This window comes from Myotis nattereri (genome assembly GCF_964212035.1).
Source record: "Myotis nattereri genome assembly, chromosome: 1".
Taxonomy (NCBI): Eukaryota; Metazoa; Chordata; class Mammalia; order Chiroptera; family Vespertilionidae; genus Myotis; species Myotis nattereri.
In genome coordinates, this window is record NC_138075.1 from 27877372 (window position 1) to 27897711 (window position 20340).

Sequence of the window (20340 nt, forward strand, 5' to 3'; positions counted from 1 at the left end):
TCCCAACCCCCTGATTGGCCCTGCTCTGTGGGTGATAGAGGGCGGCGCCCCAACCCCCCAATCGTCCCTACCCTGAGCGTGACTGAGGGTGGCATCACAACCTCCCAATCTGCCCTGCTCTGTGCATGACAGGGTAAGGCGCCCCAACTCCCCAATCAGCCCTGCTCTGAGCCCGACCAGGGGCTGCACCTAGGGATTGGGCCTGCCCTCTGCCACCCGGGAGCAGGCCTAAGCCAGCAGGTTGTTATCTCCCGAGGGGTCCCAGACTGCAAGAGGGCACAGGCCGGTCTGAGAGACCCCCCCTTCCCCCACGTGGACAAATTTTTGTGCATCGTGCCTCTAGTATATATATAAAACCCTAATATGCAAATAGACCAAATGGTAGAACAACGGAACAGCCTGTCACTATGACGTGCACTGACCACTGGGGTGGGTGGGAGGGGAGCGTGCAGAACATATCAGGAGTTGGCAGCAGGTGGCAGAGCGCAGAACATGGTGGGTGTCAGCTGTGGTGGGATGGTAGAGCAGGTGAGTTGGGGCACCAGACCAAGGCGGGACGCCAGTCACTGTCATCGGGGAGAGCCTCTGGTGGTTACTGAAAATAACCTGCACACCACTGTCTCACCCAGTGCTTGCACCTGCCGGCACTGGCCCCGCTGCCGTCGCCGGAGCCGCTGCTGCACCTGCTGCCAGCGCCTGGCGCCGGCCCTGATCACTCAGCACCATCAGCAGGTGTGAGCAGCGGCTGCCAGCCCAGATCACCCCTGAGGGCTTCTCCACCTCCCCCTGGTCCTGAGAGGCAATCTGGGCAGCATCTGCCGCTCACCCACTGGTGGCGCCAGCCCAGTCACTCTGTGCTGTCAGCGTGTGAGAGCAGCAGCGGCAGGAGCAGGGCTGCTGGCAGACGGGACTGGGGCTGTGGTGGAGGGGCCCTGCGGGGGCATGGAGGATGGGCTAAGACCCGCCCTTGTGCCCACTGCAGCCTCGCGGCCCACAGTTCCTTTTAAGGTGCACAAATTCGTGCACTGGGCCCCTAGTAGATCCATAATTTCCAAAGCATTTTCTCCCTGGTAACTTAAGTATGGACCTAATGGATTTGGTAACATGTGGTGGAGTTGGGTGTCTCTAGAAAATACTCATATTGTCCACTCCTTCCCATTCCTCTAATTCTTGTTGGAAAGGGCTTAGGGTTTTCACAGATAGTGTTGCTTCCCCTGAGACATGCCTCTACACTAAGACCTTACTGTTTATGGGAAGAAGCAGAATGTAATTGAGTTGGTAGGCCTGGGTTTAAATTCCTAATCCATTCACCTTCTAGTTGGAAGTTTTGGGAAAATTATTTAATCTTGCCAAGCTTCTGTTTGTTTGTTTTTTAAATATGTTTTTGGTTTTTCTGTTGTGTGTGTGTGTTTTTTTGTTGTTTTTTTTTAGAGAGAGAGAGAGAGAAAGGGGAAGAGAGTGAGGAACATTGATGTGAGAGAAACATCGATTGGCTGCCTCCCGACCAGGGATGGAGCCAGCAACCTGGGCATGTGCCCTGACCAGGAATGGAATCGGCAATCTTTCAGTGCATTGAATGATATTCAGCCAACTGAGCCCCACTGGCCATGGCCAAAATTCTGTTTCTTCATCTGTAAAATAAAAATGTTAACAATAACAATAGTAATACCTACCTTCTTAGGGATAAAGAGAGAGAGCCCAATCTGGTATCCAACCCGCCACTTTTTGGTATATGGAATGACACTCCACTAAGCCACACTGGCCAGGGCTTTTTTTTTTTTTTTTTTTTTTAATAATTTTTTCCATCATCATTTATCCCACCATACTCTTCTCCACCTCCTCCCCCCCTTAATAATTAATAAGAAATAATTGTTATTTCTCATTTAAAAAACTTTCTCCCTTTTAACTTTCTTCTGAAAAACTACTTAGAGGCCAAGACATTGTCCTCTGGTGCCCTCCTGAGTGGTCAGTTACATTGTTTTTGCATGAAGGTTGCTTTTGACTATGTAGTTTAAGAGGGGAAAAGTTGTATGACAAGTTTTTCCCTGAATGGAGGGGGTAAACGTGCAGTTTCGTTGCCAAGTCACTGCAGCTACCCCCACTGCCAGTAGGCTGATGAAGTAGGCTGGAAATAGCTGTAAATGCATTTTCAGAGGCCTGCCTATGTGTACATGCTCTGTCTCCTCCTTTTTCTGCACATGCATTGACTCAGTGAGTTAGGCCTGGGCACCTGCTTTTTCCCCATGTAATTAGAAGAACAACTGGTTTTAATTGGTACAAGTAGTTGGTTGCAAACACATATGAAATACAGATGATGAAAGAAGAACTTAGCCTAATTGACTTTATGCAATTAAGCATTGCTGTCTATGGGCGCCTTGAGCTTTACTGACAGCACTGCCTGTCCCCATCTGGCTTTTCTTAACTCTTAAGTGGCTCATGATCCCCAGGAGATAGCCACTACTCTTTCTGTCTTGTCAGTACCCTGATTGTACTTCTCTTTATGGTTTGAAACTTGGAGACCTTAGGATTGTTCACTCAAGCCTTTTGGAATTGCTAAAAGGATGTTTAGAAAATTCTTTGAGAGATAGCAAAGAAAAGAAGTAGTCCCTTTACTCTTATAGCTGTATATTCTTTCCTTAAAAATAAAGTTTTAATTAATTTGAGAGAGAGAGAAACCTCAGTGTGATAGAGAAACATCGATTGGATGCCTCCCCGTATGCACCCCAACCGGGGATTGAACCCGAAATCTGGGTACATGCTCTGATCAGGAATAAAACCAGAGACCTTTCAGTGCATGGGACGAAACTCAGCCAACTGAGCCACACTGGCCAGAGCTATAACTATAAATTCTTAATTCTACCAGTGGAGTCAGGAATGAAATAGATTGCCTCAACAGGTACTTATCAAACCAAACCTTGGTTCTTGAATATCTCCCATCTCAAACAATTCAGTTCTCAACCAAGTTGTTCATGAAAGAATGTCTCGGTTGTTGAACAACACTTTGGTTCTCTGCCCAACAACACTTCCATGCTGATATGATCAGTTACTTGTCAAACAAAGGAGAGAATGTATAAGTAAAACTAGTTTACCACTAAATCTTGCATTGTTAACATCTCATGAGATTGTGCTGTGGCTATTTTTTGTGCTTTTATTGCTGCTTATTATTATTAAACTAGGGGCCCAGTGCATGAATTCATGCACCTTGAAAGGAACTGTGGGCCACGAGGCAGCAGTAGGCACAGGTGCAGGTCTTAGCCCATACTCCATATGCCCGCCCAGCCTCTCCAGCCATGGCCCCCAGTCCCCTGTCTGCTGGCAGCCCTGCTCCTGCTGCCGCCACTCCCATGTGCTGACGGTGCCGGCCCTGCTCACACCTGCTGACAGTGTGGAGTGATTGGGGCCGGCACCAGCAGTGTATGCGAGTGGTGGTTGCTGCCCCAATTGCCCCTCAGGAGCAGGGGGAAGTGGAGAAGCCCCTCAGGGGTGATCAGGGCTGGCAGCCACTGCTTGTACCCGCTGATGGCGCTGAGCAATCAGGACCGGTGCTGGGCACCGGCACCTGGTGCGAGCAGGGCTGGTGCTGCTCGTAGTGGGTACGAGCAGCGGCTCTGGCACCAGCAACGGGTACAAGCAGGGTGAACACCAGCAGCAGGTGCGAGCACCAGGCGGGACCGCAGTGCGCGGGAGCAAAGAATTTTCAGTAACAGAGGCTCATCCCAATGATGGCGACTGGTGCCCCGCCTTGGTCTGGTGCCCCCACTCACCTGCTCCACCATCGCTCCGCAGCCTTTGCCCGCCATGTTCCGCGCACACCCCCGATGGTCAACACACATCATAGAGACCAGTTGTTCGGTTGTTCAGTTGTTCCGGTTGTTCCACCGTTTGGTCTGTTTGCATATTAGCCTTTTAATATATAGGATTGTACAGTAAGTCATTCTAGGTCCTAAGAAGGTTAGTGATAACAGGAAAGTGAAAAGGAAAGATGTGAGAACAACAGTAGAGCTTAAAAAAGAAAAATTTAAAACATAAAGAGGCCAACAAGAGTGCTAATGTTGCCCTAGCCACTTTGCTCAGTGGTTATAGTGTCGGCCCACAAGCTGAAGGTCCCAGATTTGATTTCAGTCAAGGGCACGTACCTCTCAGTTGCAGGCTCGATCCCTGGCCCTGGTCAGGTGCATGTGGGAGGCAACCAATCAATCTGTCTCTCTCACATTGATGTCTATATATATATCTCCCCCTCCCACTCTTTAAAAATCAATGGAAAAAATATCCTTGGGTAAGGATTAACAACAACAAAAAAAGAGTGCTGATGTTATGTTGCTAAGGGTGTGAAAGTGCTGATGAAACAACGATCACGAGTAATTGAGAAAGGTTAAAACAGAAACATTTGGGGATCGAGAATGGATTAATCCCATTTACACTATTTCTAATGGGAAAAAAATGATTGAGTTTTTTAGCAAATCACTTCTTGAACAGCCTTCTGGAACAAATTAAGTTCAAGAACTGAGGTTCCACTATGATAGCTTTAGCCTTCTCCTTCAAGCCTTGTTCCAGAGAAAATGATGAGGGCAGTTATTTCAATTTGTTTATTTATTGAGTATCCTTATATAAGACATTATATTATGCAAAGCCCTATGAGCAATTGAAAGATAAACACTTTCTTGCCCTCAAAGAACTTCCAGTCTAAGGGGGATGAAAAAGGGTACGTATGTATGGTACTTTAAATTTAAAAATGAGTTCCAAGGCCCATAAAAAGGATGATTAAGGAGGGCTTGAAGAGATTGTGGATATCAGTAAAATTTTCATGGGATTAGCATTTCAGAGGACCATGAAGGATAGGTAGGATTTTAGTCCCTTTATTTCTCTGCTCTTACCATAGGGCTTGTGCTTGGGATCAGATCCTCTGGCCTGTTATGATTCTGAACGTTTGACTTGGACCACAAGTGAATCTTTCTGGTGACTCAAATAAAAATATAATTTTTACCTGCAAAAAAAAAAATAAAATAAATAAAATAAAATAAAATAAAATAAAATACTGTAAAGAAAGAAAGCAAGGCCCTAGCTGGTTTGGTTCACTGGATAGAGCGTCGGCCTGGGGACTGAAGGGTCCCAGGTTCGATTCCAGTCAAGGGCATGTACCTTGGTTGCGGGCACATCCCCAGTGGGGGGGTATGCAGGAAGCAGCTGATCGATGCTTCTCTCTCATCGATGTTTCTAACTCTCTATCCCTCTCCCTTCCTCTCTGTAAAAAATCAATAAAATATATTTTTTTAAAAAAAAAGAAAAGAAGAAAATGAAACATTCAAAACTGACAGCAGCAAGGAGAAAGAGGAACCCTTGGACAATCCACATGTTGGATGATGGAGCCCACTAGTAGAGACTGCATTTTTCCCTGCATGCTTATATCCCATGGTCTAATACATTCACATCTTTTCATTCACTTATCAAATATTTCCTGAAAACCTATTATATGATCAGCACCATTCTATAGGCTTGGAGTACAACAGAGAAACAAAAGAGCCCTGCCAACATGTAGCTTACATTCTAGAGGGGAAAGCAGACAATGAACAACAGACACAATAAATTATATACTATGTTTAAAAAGTTAGAAGTACCACGGAAAAGGAAAAGTAGAATAAGGGGGACAGGAAGTGGTATTGGGGGAGGGGGATCAGGGAAATGCAGTTTTTGATAGGATATTTCGTATAGGCCTCATGGAGAAAATCACATTTGAGCAAATCCTCAAAGTGGTGAGGGAGTTAGCCATGCAGAAATCTGGGGGAAGAACATTTCAGGTAAAATCAGTGCAAAGGTTCTAAAGTTAAAATGTGCCTGGTGTGTATGAGAAACAGCAAGGAAATCAATCTGTTGAAGCAGAGTGAGGGAGGGGGGAGCGTATGTAGGGGTTGAAGTCATAGAGGTAAGTGGGACACAGGGTGTCTCATGGGTTCTTATTGTGAGTGAAATAGAGAGCCATTAGAGAATTCTGAGCAGAGGAATGACGTGATCCGACTTATTTTAACAGGATCACTCCAGTTACTGAGTTGAACGAGGCTGCCAACCATAGAAATGAGAACTAGCAAGAGTGTCACATTATATAGTTGTGTGGTGATAGTGGCATGAACCGAGGCAATAGGGTTGTAATCTAGATATACTATGAAGGTAAAACCATCAGAATTTCCTGATGGACTAGATTGGGGAAGATGGGGAGCAGTGTCCTGTTCTGTAGCCCCAAGTGTCATTGAGGACCCCTTTGTAGCATGATTGATAAGTTGCTGTTAGACTAAGGCATCAAAAATACATGACCAGGTTGCTTTTAGCTTTTGAGTTGAAAGCATAGTCATTCTTGGAGGACTTTGTTGAAGCAAATTAAATTGACAAAAAGAGAAGTAACAAGTTAGTGAGAAATGAGAGTGGTGTCCCTGACCCTTGAGGAGCCTGAGGGACAAGTCTCTGAATGTTGTGAAAAGAGGAGCATAGGTAAAGAAGGGGAGGGAAGTGAGGACCTATACACTTGGAGCCTTCTCTTCTCTAGGGGAACATTTGGCCTTGGCATTTTAGAAAGGTCTTTTTCAGAGTTCTAAGCAAGGGGTCCTCTCTGAGTCCCTTGTGTTTCCTAAATCCCCTAAGGTAGTGAGTGAGTCACTGATGTTGGAATCTTATGAGATGGCCCAATTATTTTATTTTCTGAGGTTTTAGAGTCAAGTGATTTATAGCCTTCCCCATGTCCCTATTATCCCTACTGAACCAAAGGAAAGATGGAAATAAGGGAACTTTGGCCTTGACTTATTAAAGAGACCTACAAAGTGGTGCTAACATGTTTGGTTGAGCTGGCCAAACTGATGCACCAGAGAAATGACCATCGGTTTGTACAGAACTGTACAAATAAATGACAGCTCAAGGATGAGTGCCATTTTTCCTGGGTGTGTCCTAATTTATTCATTGGTACCCATTATTAATGATTAGGTCATGGCTTCATTTGGTAACCATGGGTGAGGTTGATCCTCACCAGGCCCCTGACCTATAGTCTAGAGATGACCCTCAGGGGAGTATATAGGTCATGTAGTTCTTGGAAGAAATAATCTCTGCCTAGCTCCTTTCAACTTGATTCATCTAATGATGGGCAGGGTCTGGCTAAGTAATGGAGGAGAGGAGATCCCAGAATTCTTACTGATGCTGGTATTTTTACTTTAGCCATTTCAGAATAAAGAAATCTTACCTATCTGAATTACTCAATCTCCGGAACTGATAAAAATTTATTCTCTAAAAATCATTGTATTTAACTATATAGTAGCAGCTGTAGCCAATCACTTGAAACCTGGGAACCAGAAAAGAAACTATAGAGAACCTTTCTGAAGTCCTTTCATTGCTATGATTCTGTGTACATAGCTTTGGTTACCTTAAACAAATGGAAGCAATAATTCTTTCTGTAGCTGTTTACACTATCAGTCTCTTGGTCTATTGGCTTCCTCCTCTTTTTCAGACTTCCTAGGTATCAGTTTGTATGGAAAAAAAGAGAGAAGACTTCATATTAAAATTGCTACCAAGAAGAGAAACCAGATAAGGTTACAGTGCACGAAAGAGTAATAGAAATGGTTTTTCCGTGGTCTGGAATTTTCAAGCATTGATACCCCATTTAAATTCAGGACTTAAAACGAAAACCAGCCCTGGCTAGTGTGACTCAGTTGGTTGGGTGTTGCCCCGTGCACCAAAAGGTTGCTGGTTCAATCCCTGGTCAGGAGGCAGCCAATTGATGTTTCTTTTTTGTTTTGTTTTGTTTTGTTTTATTGCTTAAAGTATTACAAAGAGTATTATATATGTCTCCTTTTTTTTTTTTCTCCCCTTGACCTTCCCCTAGCCTCCCATACCCCCCAGTGTCTTGTGTTCATTGGTTATGCTTATATGCATGCCTACAAGTCCTTCGGTTGATCTCTTACCCACGCCCCCCAACCCTCCCTGGCCTTCCTGCTGTAGTTTGACAGTCTGTTCAATGTTGCTCTGCCTCTGTATCTATTTTTGTTCATCAGTTTATAATGGTCTTAATTATCCATAAATGAGTGAGATCATGTGGTATTTTTATTTCATTGACTGGCTTATTTCACTTAGCATAATGCTCTCCAGTTCCATCAATGCTGTTGCAAATGATAAGAATTCCTTCTTTTTTACAGCAGCATAGTATTCCATTGTGTAGATGTACCACAGTTTTCTAATCCATTCATTTGCTGATGGGTACTTAGACTGTTTCCAGATCTTAGCTATGGTAAATTGTGCTGCTATGAACATAGGGGTGCATATATCCTTTCTGATTGGTGTTTCTGGTTTCTTGGGATATATTCCTAGAAGTGGGATCACTGGGTCAAATGGGAGTTCCATTTTTAACTTTTTGAGGAAACTCTGCCAATTGATGTTTTGCTTTCACATCAATGTTTCTCTCTCTCTCCCTCTCCCTTCTCCTCTCTCTCAAAGAAGAAAAAAAGAAAAAGAAAACCAATCTATAAGATAAAGATTTAGAAAGATTTGGAAATCAGTTATGAGCTTCTTACTTCATTCCTTTTCAACTCCTTTCATTTCTCAAAGGCTACCAATATGGTGGAAAGGTAGTAGATTAGGCATTATAGCCAATTTGACTCTGATTCAAAGGTAGAGTACTAAGAAGGTATTTATTGCTTTGATAAGTGAACACTCATTTGCCTGTGTCTGAATGCATCGTGTTTGCCATTTTGCTAGAGTCACAGGTTGGCCTGTGTGTACTGAGCTGTTGTTGACGGTTACTCAGACGCAACCTTGCTCAGGACTTGGGTGCATGTGTTCTGTGTGACTGTGATGTCCTGACCAGTGAGGTTGAACCTTTGGGATTATCCCAAGTTCATAAATGATGACATATTCATTTATGGTGCAAGTTCCAGGCCTCTAGTACTTTTCTCAGCCATTGAAGAAAAAAGTTTATGGGATGGTCTTTAAAGTACAGCTTTCTATTGTGGCCTCTTGATTCTAATCCATAAATGGTGTCTTTAAGGCCCACGCACTTTAATTCAGATTCTCAAAACTTGGGCTCTGCTTCTTATGAAAATGACCCAAATCTCCTCTCTTTAGCCTTAGTTCTTCCCTTCTACCAGGGTAAAAAAAAAAAAAAAAAAAAAAAGTATATCTTCCATTATTTCCCAGTGGTTTTATATATTTGTTTGTTTTGTTAACTATCTGCATCATAGAAATTGAGGGCAAATGTACCAGAAATGTTTTTGTGCATTTGAATAATTACATGCTTCTGGTTCTGCTTGTCCCTGGCTCAGCTGCCTAACTGTTCCCAAGCAGTTCAGTCTCATTTTGCTCATGACTGGCTTTTTCTAAGGTAACACTTGGATGCTATCTTGGTATCAAAAAACTTATGAAATGTTTTAAATGGATGTAGCTTCATTGACAATGGAATTACAGTGGGTGGGCGTGGGCAATGCTTAAAGGCTAAATAAAGGCTCTTGGTAAGAGCACATATGCCGAGAGATATTTCATCTTCCCTCTTCCCATAGCAACTTTATCTGTAAGATTAAGCTATCTGCTGGTGGAATAGTTAATAAAGAAACTTGCCAAAACCGGTTTGGCTCAGTGGATAGAGCATCGGCCTGCGGACTGAAGGGTCCCGGGTTCGATTCCGGTCAAGGGCATGTACCTTGGTTGCGGGCACATCCCCAGTGGGGAGTGTGCAGGAGGCAGCTGATCGATGTTTCTCTCTCATCGATGTTTCTAACTCTCTATCTCTCTCCTTTCCTCTCTGTAAAAACTCAATAAAAATATATTTAAAAAAAAAAAAAGAAACTTGATTCCAATTCAGAGCTGTTTGCCTGCCATTACTGGAACATATATACTTTCCTCATTGGATTTTTGTTTCCTTATGTCTTCCCAGGTGGCATTGGTAGAGTGGTCAACGGAGCCTTCATGGTGCTGAAAGGGCATCGGTCTATTGTTAACCAGGTCCGATTTAACCCCCACACCTACATGATCTGCTCTTCTGGTGTAGAAAAGATTATCAAGGTGAGGCACCTTCCTATTCTGTCGTTTTAGAGAAATTATTACAATTCACAGTTGGAAGAAATGTATGTAGGACCTCATATCTAAACATACTAACAGTCTATTAAAATTCTCAATTATTTTGGCATACTATAAAATATTGAAAAATTGATTTTAACAAGAGTGATTTAAAACTTAACTCCTTTCAGGGACCTTATTTTATTTTATTTTTTTAAGATAAGGAACAATGTATTGTCATTTATTCAAATACTAGGGGCCCAGTGCACAAATTCATGCACTGGTGGGATCCCTTGGCCTGGCCAGCAATTGGGCAATCGGGGTGTCTTGCCCAGTTTGTAGGGAGGGACTGTGGGAGGTTGTTTGGCTGACCCCATTGGGGCCATTGGGGCCGGCTGCGGGGAGGGACCACGGGAGGTTGTCTGGCTGTGGGAGGTTGGCTGTGGGAGCACACTGATCACCAGGGGGCAGCTCCTGCATTGAGCGTCTGCCCTCTGGTGGTCAGTGCACATCATAGCGACCGGTCAACGGGTCTTAATGGTCGCTTAGGCTTTTATATACATAGATATTGACGTATTAACTCACAAGATATTCACTTAGAGGCTTTTGTAAAGAACTGGGTTTTGAAAAGCATCAATAGAAAACAAAAGAATTGTTTCTTCCTCATGGTCAGAAGAGGTAAATTTACGAAATGTGCACTGTCTCTCTTTTGGACACATGATAAATCCTGGCAGATACTTTATGCAACTTCAAGAAACAGAAATTGCTTCCTTTCCTGTCCTTGAAGCTCTAGAGATAGCCAGGCCTAGGGAGCACCTTCTTGCAGCTTCTGGAGGTTACCAACATTCCTTCACTTGTGGCCACATCACACTAGGATCAATATCTTCAGATCTCTCTCTGCTCTGTCGTTATATCACCTTCTCTTCTGTGTCTCAAGACCATTTTTAAAATAGTCACTAGGCTTTGAAACATCTGTATGTTCCAATATTTCCAGTGGCCTTTGATCTTGAGTCTGATGAATTCTGATTTCTAAACCCCATCTGGAGGTTAAGAAGCCACCATCCCACCCTGACCAGTTTGGCTCAGTGGATAGAGCATCAGCCTGTGGACTGAAAGGTCACAGGTTCAATTCCGGTCAAGGACATGTACCTTGGTTGCAGGCACATCCCCAGGAGGGGGTGTGCAGGAGGCAGCTGATCGATGTTTCTCTCTCATCGATCTTTCTAACTCTCTATCCCTCTTCCTTCCTCTCTTTAAAAAAAAAGTCAATAAAATATATTAAAAAGCAAAAAAGAAGCCACCATCCCCTTAGTTCAGTGGTTCTCAACCTTCCTATTGCCGCGACCCTTTAATAAAGTTCCTCATGTTGTAGTGACCCCCAATTTCATTGTTACAAATTGAACATAATTAAAGCATAGTGATTAATCACAAAAACTATATGTAATTATATATGTGTTTTCCGATGGTCTTAGGTGACCCCTATGAAAGGGTCGTTTGACTCCCACAGGTTGAGAACCACTGTTTTAGGGGGAAAGTAAAACTTGGTTTGTGATGATTTGGTAGTTTTCGTTTTGTTTTGCTCTTTAAAGAAGGCATCTAAAATTAAACCAAGTTATATCTGAGGCAAGGAAAGCTATCAGAGATATAATGTTGGAGTTTCAATCAATCTGCTTATTTGTCCTTATTCCAGCTTCTTGTATTTAGATTTTGTTGGTCCTGTGACTTTCATGATTGCATGCATTTCCCCATAGGGCTAGAACAGGATTTATAGATCATTTTTATTGACTTTTTCTTTTTAGAGATGATGATGTTTATGATATAAATTAACTGGTTGAGGTTAATTACACACCTACTTAATGGTAAAGCTAGGATAGAGCCCTGTTCTTTGTTCTTCCCAGAGCACTGCCACACTTACCATGCTAGTGGGAAGGGGGCAAGCTGATGTCCTGCTGCACTTGATCATCTCAGTAGTCCTTGACTTGGGCAGTCACTGAAGTGGCCTTGTCCCTTGCATTGCTTTCCTTTCTCCTTTGGCCTATGACTAATGGCTTGGCATGTCCTTTCCAGGTCTGTTGACGTCATTCTTTTTCTCAGAGAGCTCTGCTTGGGCATCTCCTTTAGAAGAAAATTTCCTGCGTGACTATACAATCTGGGATGCTTCTGTGCTGAGTCTCCCCAATTACTATTTAGTCAACTGGAATCCTTACCCTAAAGGTCATAGGTTGGAAACTAGCCAAGCTCTCAGGGGAGAAAGAGAAAAAAATGTTTTCTCTGTGAGGTTATCCAGACTAAACTATAGCGCTTACTGCTTCTAGGTTCCAGTAGGGTCTGAATCCTGTCCTACCAGGAGGCACATTAAGCCATTTGAAACCTTAAGTCAGTTGGTACCCTCAAGCAGCTTTTTGAGTCTGTCTCCCATCTGTCAAGTGAAAATACTAACCATGAAATGTCACCCAGGAGAGCCTATGAATGACCTGTGCCTATCAATTTCTGACTGTTTTAATAAATTTCACTTTCCTATTTGCTGTTTCTGAGAGGGTCAGTGGCTCAAAGAACATCATCCCACCATGCTCTACTCCAGCCTGACTCCTGCTTTTCTCTCTCTCCACTTTATCCCACCTTCTTCCTGTTTGTCCTTCACTGCTGCCTTTCTAGCCCAGAAGAGAAGAATCCCTGTTGTAAGGGCCAGCCTTTTCTCACCCATAACAGGTTCTCTGTCCCCCTGAATGTTCACATTTAGCAAAAGAGGGGTCTATTTTGTAGTTAAACACAAGCAGGGGCAAGATGGGGCAAATAATATTTTTTTTTTTTTTCAGAGAGGAAGGGAGAGAGAGAGAGATAAACATCAGTGATGAGAGAGAATCATTGATCAGCTGCCTCCTGCATGCTCCCTGTTGGGGATCGAGCGCCCAACCTGGGCATGTGCCCTGCCCGGGAATGAAACTGTGACCTCCTGGTTCATAGGTCGACGCTCAGTCACTGAGCCACACCAGCAGGGCAAATACTGACTTTTTTTTTTTTCTCAAAGACCAATATTTTTTCACCCCATATGTGTGATATAACTATTGTGTGCCATTTGTGCTAGGCCCTATAGGGAACACAAAGGTAAAGAAAGGTAATGCAAGTCCCCTAGGAATTGATGACCTGGTAGGAGAGATAAGAAATAAAGATAATGGGAAATGCAATAGGTATACAAGAGACATTAAAAAGTGCTGTGGGAGGAGAGAGATATTTTTTCCCATGTGGGGGAAATCTCAGTTTATGTAATATTTGAACTAGATTTTGAAGAATAAACACTGCAAAAAAAAAGAACAGGCGTAATATTGGAAGAACATTTTAAATGGAGGGAATGGATATTTAATTACTTCATTGAATTGACAAATATTTATTGATCACCTACTGTGTTCCAAGCATTGTGCTTATGAATAAATGCTCAGAAGCAGCAAAGTGTAGGACTGGTTTAGGCCAAAATGATAATATTTGGCCAAAGTGAAGAGCACAAGAAGGGAGGACTAAGATATAAGGCTGGGAAGGTAGGCTGGAGGTGGGCCAGATTAAAGAATGTGGAGAACATTTGAAAAAGAATTGAACTGTATCCTTTTCATCGGCAGCCTCTTGAGCTAAACTTTTCACTGGACTTGGAAAGAGAGAGCTGCTCATCCCTCTTCCTTTTCTCATGAGCCTTGCCCTATGAGGAGGCATGTCTAGCTACCTTTCATATGTCACAGGAAGTTGTATTTTCATTTTTCACTTTCACTGTAAATAAATAAACAATTTCACAAATGCTTGAAATTTATATTATGGATGATGGAGGACTAAGATAATAGGGACCATCAGTATTTCTTGTGACCAAAAGTCTCTTTGAGGATGAGTCTGAAACTTTCTGATTGAGGCATTCAGCTGCTAAATGAAAGAAAGCACCACATTTATTGGTGTTTTGGTATGGACTATAGAAATGATTCTTATTTCTACAGCTGAGAAAAAGGACTTTCTACAGAACAGGGTGAAGTCATTTGCACAGGGATATGCAATGAGGCTGGGGTTCCTCCTATCTGTTCTACCTGCTCCAGCAGCTCTGTGCTTCAGGTCTCCTGAGGCTAGAAAACTGGCTGTCTATGAATCTTAGGATTGGATAATACATCTATTCACTGCTTAGATGAGGAAGCTGAGCTTCACCCAAGGTCACCAGCTAAGTAGAAGCTGAGTGAAAACCCACACTCAAGTCTCCTGCCTCTTGTTCCATTACTCCAAGCTTCAGGAATGAAACTCTGCCTCAGCTTAATGTATTCCAGAGTCCAAATAAAAGCTGACTTTCAGTGTTTTGGTTTTCATTCTTTACATGAAGACGTAGGGCTCTGGGTAGTAGATTAGAACCTCAAAACTAGCTTGTTGGCTAGTTAGACCAGCATCTTGCTATTAATATTTTGTGCTTCTGTTAACAAATTCTGAGTTTCTGTGAAGTACATAAAGATTTGGCTTCATGTTTGACCACATGGTTGGTAACATTTCACCATTTTTTAAACTGGGGAAGTGTGAGATTTGGTCCAGAATATAGTGTAGAACCACAAAACATCCTAAGGGTTTTGCCTTTAGGGCCCCTCATTTTCCTTTCTAAGCCACAAACTTCTATTCCTTTGGACATCTGTTCTCAGAGATAATCATTTATTGTTTGAGCCTGTTGCTGAAGGCCCTGTTTAAATGTTTCTCAAAAGTTGAATCTCAAAAAGGATTTGAGACTCTTTAGATATATCTGTTGTTTTCTGCTACTTATTTTCTACTGACTATATTCTAGTGTTTCTTAAAACTTGGTTCCCCTCCACTTGCTCATTCCTTGAGTGCTTGTTAAACATTCAGAACCCTGACACCTTCCCATGACTTATTGAATCAGAATCTTTAAAGGTGGGTGGGGCTAAGGAATCAATGTTATAATTATTCTTCAGGTGATTCTTGTGCACTCCAGAGTTTGAGAACCACTGTATTCAAACTCCCCTGGGTGAGATTATATAGCTGGAGGGGGGAGAACACCTGAGGAGTTGTAGGCAGGGCACAAGTTGGAGGAGGAATGAATCTGAATTGGGAATTGGTAGAGAGCTAACCTAGAAGGTTTCTTCAGCCCCTCTTGAAGTGGGGATCCTCCAAAGAAGCACTAATCAGGAGTTAAGTAAAGCATGGAGGGAACAGGCTTCAGTAAATTTATGGAGGCAAATTTGGCTTTGGATAGCTTTGGGGAAATGAAGCCATTGTCTTGACAGAGCATAGGGAATGAGAAGCCACTGTTTTCTGGGTTGGGTGCCATCTAAAGATAGACACCAGCCTGTCAGGCAAGAAAATCGCCTGGAATTTTATCTGAGTTGCCATGGCTACTAGCTGATCTAACCAAGCTTCTTTGTGCTGCTCCGTGGACCAGTCTGGCAGTCAGGTGAAGCTAATTGTCCTCATTTGCAGTGACAGCTTAATTTACCTCAAACTTGATTTTTGCATAATTTACTCAACTTGTAAAGTTGGGCCTTTGCATTCAGACAGACCTGAGTTTGAATCCTAGTTTAGCCACATTTTAGCTATGAATCCATGTTTCTGACCATGGAGTGGAGGGATGTTAAAGGATGGGGCTGCAGTCTTGGGGTGAGGGGTGCCCTATCTACTCCTGCAGTAACAGAAGAGTTGAGGAGCAAGCCAGCAACTCCCTGGTTAAGAGAACCCAGTTTCCTGGGTAACTAATGCCTGCATGTCCAAGAGGGAAGTGCAATGTAGGCAGTTGGCTATTCTCATCAAGCTCCAGAAGCAATTCCCATTAGTTAAAAATAGAAATGTTGCAGTTGGAGGGAAGTGGAGTTAGAGGCTAAAATATTAACTGTCACAGAGGACTAACTGCTGGGTCTGTTTCACTTTGGCAAAGTGGTGCCTCTCTGTGCACAGCTTCAGTCTTCTGAGAGTTTTGAACACATTGGCCAATCTTTAAATCCTCTATCCTCTGAGATTATGAAGGGTAGTATTATAACTTTCATTCTAATAGAGGGAGGAGGTGAAAGGGGCAGGTGGGTTTTGGGGGAGATGGTGGGTGATTATCCTGGGCCTAGAGACAGGACTTAGGTCCCGTGACTAATGCTGCAGACTAGACCAGGCTTTTTCCCACATCTGACGGTAGAAGCCTGGTTTTCATATGTGCCCAATATAATCCAGTCTGATAAAGACTATTTTTAAAGTTGGTGGACAAGTTCTGGCTAAATGACAGGAAGGGTCTGGGAAAGCTCTGCCTTGGTGTTCTCTGTTGCCACCAGGTTTAGAATACTTTCCAATCAGCCCTCCTTGGTCTTGTTTTCACCTTCTGTGCAGATCTGGAGCCCGTACAAGCAGCCAGGATGTACCGGAGACCTTGACGGTCGGATTGAGGATGATTCCCGCTGCCTCTACACCCACGAAGAGTACATCAGCCTCGTGCTGAACAGTGGGAGTGGTCTGTCGCACGACTATGCCAACCAGTCTGTGCAGGAGGACCCCCGGATGATGGCCTTCTTTGACTCGCTGGTGCGCCGCGAGATCGAGGGCTGGAGCTCTGACTCCGACAGTGACCTGAGCGAGAGCACCATTCTCCAGCTGCACGCGGGGGTCAGCGAGCGCTCAGGCTATACCGACTCCGAGTCCTCGGCCTCGCTGCCCCGCTCCCCGCCACCTACAGTGGACGAGTCTGCAGACAGCGCCTTCCACCTGGGGCCCCTGCGGGTCACCACCTCGAACGCAGTGGCCGCAACTCCTCCGCCACCCGCTTGTGAGGATGCAACTTCCCGCCAGCAGCGCCTGTCGTCTCTGCGGCGCTACCAGGACAAACGCCTCCTGGCGCTCTCCAATGAGTCGGACTCTGAAGAAAATGCCTGTGAGGTTGAACTGGACACGGATCTCTTCCCCCGGCCTCGGTCTCCCAGCCCCGAAGATGAGTCCAGCAGCTCCAGCAGCTCTAGTAGCTCTGAGGACGAGGAGGAACTGAATGAACGCCGAACGTCCACCCGGCAGCGGAATGCCATGCGGCGCCGGCAAAAGGCGCCCCGAGAAGAGAAGCCCAGCGCCCCACCCAAGCCTGCCAACACCTACATTGGAGAAGACAACTATGATTATCCCCAGATCAAAGTGGATGACCTCTCCTCCTCCCCCACCTCCTCTCCTGAGCGGAGCACTTCCGCTCTGGAGATGCAGCCAGGCCGGGCATCACCAACTTCAGACATTGAGTCAGTGGAGCGCAAGATTTATAAAGCTTACAAGTGGCTCCGCTACTCCTATATCTCCTACTCAAATAAGGATGGAGAGAGCTCCCTGGTGTCTGGGGAAGCAGACGAAGGGAGAGCGGGAACCAGCCATAAGGACAGCCCAGGCCCTTCCTCCAGTAAGGAAACCTGTCTAAACACCTTGGGGGCCCAAAGGAACCAGGACCTACCCCCTGAAGGCCGCAGCAAGGATGCTTTAAAAGAAGGGACTTCTGCTAAAAATCCCAGCATTGCCCCAGGCCATGAGCACAGTGGCCACTCTTGGGCAGAGGCACCAGAGGACACCGCTCAGGACACTAACAACAGTGGCTCCGTAGAACACTCTTTTGAAACCAAGAAGCTCAATGGAAAGGCTCTGAGCAAGGCCCTGAGCAGCCGGGCCGAGGAGCCGCCTTCTCCTCCTGTCCCCAAGGCATCTGGCTCTACTCTCAACAGTGAGTCTGGCAACTGTCCCAGGACCCAATCTGATGACAGTGAAGAGAGAAGCCTCGAAACCATCTGTGCCAACCACAATAATGGACGCTTACACCCTCGCCCCCCTCACCCTCACAACAATGGACAGAACTTTGGGGAGCTGGAAGCAGTGGCCTGCTCTTCTCCAGGACATTCGGACAATGACCATAACTTGTCCTTCACAGGGGGACTCCTACACAAAGATTGTTGTGGGTCTGAAATGGCCTGTGAGACCCCCAGTGCTGGAATGAGAGAGGACCCCACTGACTCCCCAGGCATAGACAGCAGCAGGGCTGTTCATGGCCATGGTGGCCTCAAAAGGCACCGAGTCGAATTGGAAGATACAGATTCAGAGAATTCCTCCTCAGAGAAGAAACTAAAAACATGATAAATACAAAGGGAAAACAAAAAGCTACAAAAAGGAGCTTTACAAAAAAATTTTTAATCCTGTTTAGTGAATACAGAGGAAAGGAAAAAAAGTATTAAAGGCACATAAAACCAGGGCCTGAATTTTGTGTCTGATGCTGCTCCCTTCTGTTCAACAATGGGTCTGATATTTAGTTGTCCATTGGCTTGTGCTGTGCTAAGAAAGGGAAAAAATCCAAGTGACTCCTTTCTAGTAAAACTTGAGCATAGTGTACCTGTGCAGATTAGATTCCGTCAAAGTGAACCCTTGTTGAGACATTTGATTTGTTCTTGTGTGTGTGTACACTGGTATGCGTGAACTCATTGTTTCAGACTTGTCCTTAGTTCTCCATCAGAAAAGGATCTATGGGTCTGTGTTTTTTTGCCATCTCACCTTGTTTACATGCAGTAGGTGTCCTGGTCTTAACGATGAGTACCTGCTAAGTCAGGCTGTGCCGCCAGTGAGTAGTGGATTTGTGCCGAAAGACTGGGGAGGAGAATAGAGACAGGCCTTCAGCCCATTGGCTGTTCCGGAAAGGAAAGCATGGTTCCTTTTTAAAGAAATCTTCCATGTTTTCTCTCAGTAGCACTTCTACATTGAGCATTTAACATAGACATACTAAAAGTGAAGCATTTTTAATGCGAATAAGAGGTTAGCACTTAAGATCGGATTCAAGAAGAACATAGATCTCTGATAAATTTCACTGATTACAAATTGAATGATGCTGCAACACATACTATATGGAGGCCATAAAATATAACTAGTTGTGGGTAACACTTTAACCAGTTAGATACTTAGTTCTAAGAGATACTCAGAAGGCCGACAGGTGCTTCCTTGGCCCTATGGGATGGTGTCTAGGCATATTGAAAGAAGGGGGAAAGATAGCTGTCAAGAACTTTGTGCTCAAACTACTAAAGTGGATGTTATATGTGTGTTAAAAAGTGTAGTAAAGAGCAGAGTGTGGTACTATATTAATTTAATTCAACCCAAAATGATTGGTGAGAATTGGTGGGCCTAGCATCTTCCCCCAGGCTTGCAATTGGCAGAGGCTGTGGTGTTCTGACTAGATCTTGCAGAGCAGTGGACATCTTGAAGTAACAGATTCTTATTACGTAGGTCTGTTAGGAGGCAGTGTGTGTGGAGAGAGGAGTCACTGGTTTAAGACTCCTGGCTCCTAGAAGAGACTCTGTTTCATTGAGGTACATACAGATTGAGAGGGGAAAAGACCAAGAGATTTTCAGCATTACAATGGTAGTTACAGTCACTTGGTTATCAATGAAGGGTGGTGCAAGACAGGAAGGACTAAGGATGACCAGATATCTTATTGTCATAGATGTCATGAAAAGGCAGGAGAATAGTGGCAAGAAATGAAGAAGAGAGAGAGGAGAACACAGTCACTTTCTTGGGCACAAAGGTGCTAGACAACTAGGAGCCCAGTCAGCATTGGTGTAGGCGAGAACCAATGTGTGACTGATGTGGCCTCACTGATCCTTTTAGAGGAGGACCTGCCCTACTGGAACTGGGACCAACGGGAGAAAACCTATGCAGGATGAAGACTCGGATGGATTTAGGCACTGGGGGACGAGGGGTTATTTATAAATAGAAGGTTGTTGGTTAAGCCAAAAGGAGATAACTTGCTAAGCTTTGTGAAAGGAAAGATGTGCCTGGTCTGTGTGATGTGACTTGGGAGTGAAAACTGTCTTAGGAGAAGGAGCTGAAGGAGTGTGAGTAGCAGTGGGGATGCTTACAATTTAACAATTGTAATCTCACTGGGGGAATAAAAATGGTTCTGTAACCATTAGAATTGCTTTGGATTTGTAATCAAAATGGTTTTATGATTTGTCTTTGACTATTCACAGATAATTGTAAATTCTGGTTTTATAAGCCCAAGTCATTTTACATTTGCTTTTCCAAAATTTATTAAATTGGAATTTTTTAATCCTTTATATACTAAAAAAGATATAATCATTCAGTGTGTGTTTCTCTTCCCCTTCCTAGTCAGCATACCTAATCTTTTTCTTTTATTTAATCAGTAGGTATCCTTTTCTGACTTCTCTGATAATCCACATATCTTCCTGGGGAATAAAGAAGTGGTTCAAGTTCCCTTGTGAACTAGCCACTTGGTAGTTACTGTTCCCAAATGCAGAATTTGGTCTTTTCATGTTAAAAAACCTTCATCTCATTTGGGTACTCAAAAGAGAAGTC

General features: G+C 44.0%; 1 protein-coding gene across 3 annotated transcripts in view; it reads left to right on the forward strand.

The window, feature by feature from the left end:
- DCAF5 (DDB1 and CUL4 associated factor 5) overlaps positions 1-20081 on the forward strand; it is a 104494-nt gene extending 84413 nt beyond the window's left edge. For all 3 annotated transcript variants that reach the window (XM_081110131.1, XM_081110129.1, XM_081110130.1), the window contains 2 exons: positions 9899-10026; positions 16354-20081. In XM_081110131.1, coding sequence (XP_080966257.1) covers positions 9899-10026; positions 16354-18117 — 1892 coding nt within the window. In that variant the 3' untranslated portion in view covers positions 18118-20081. The remainder of the gene's footprint in view (positions 1-9898; positions 10027-16353) is intronic.
- Positions 20082-20340: the final 259 nt, after the last annotated feature.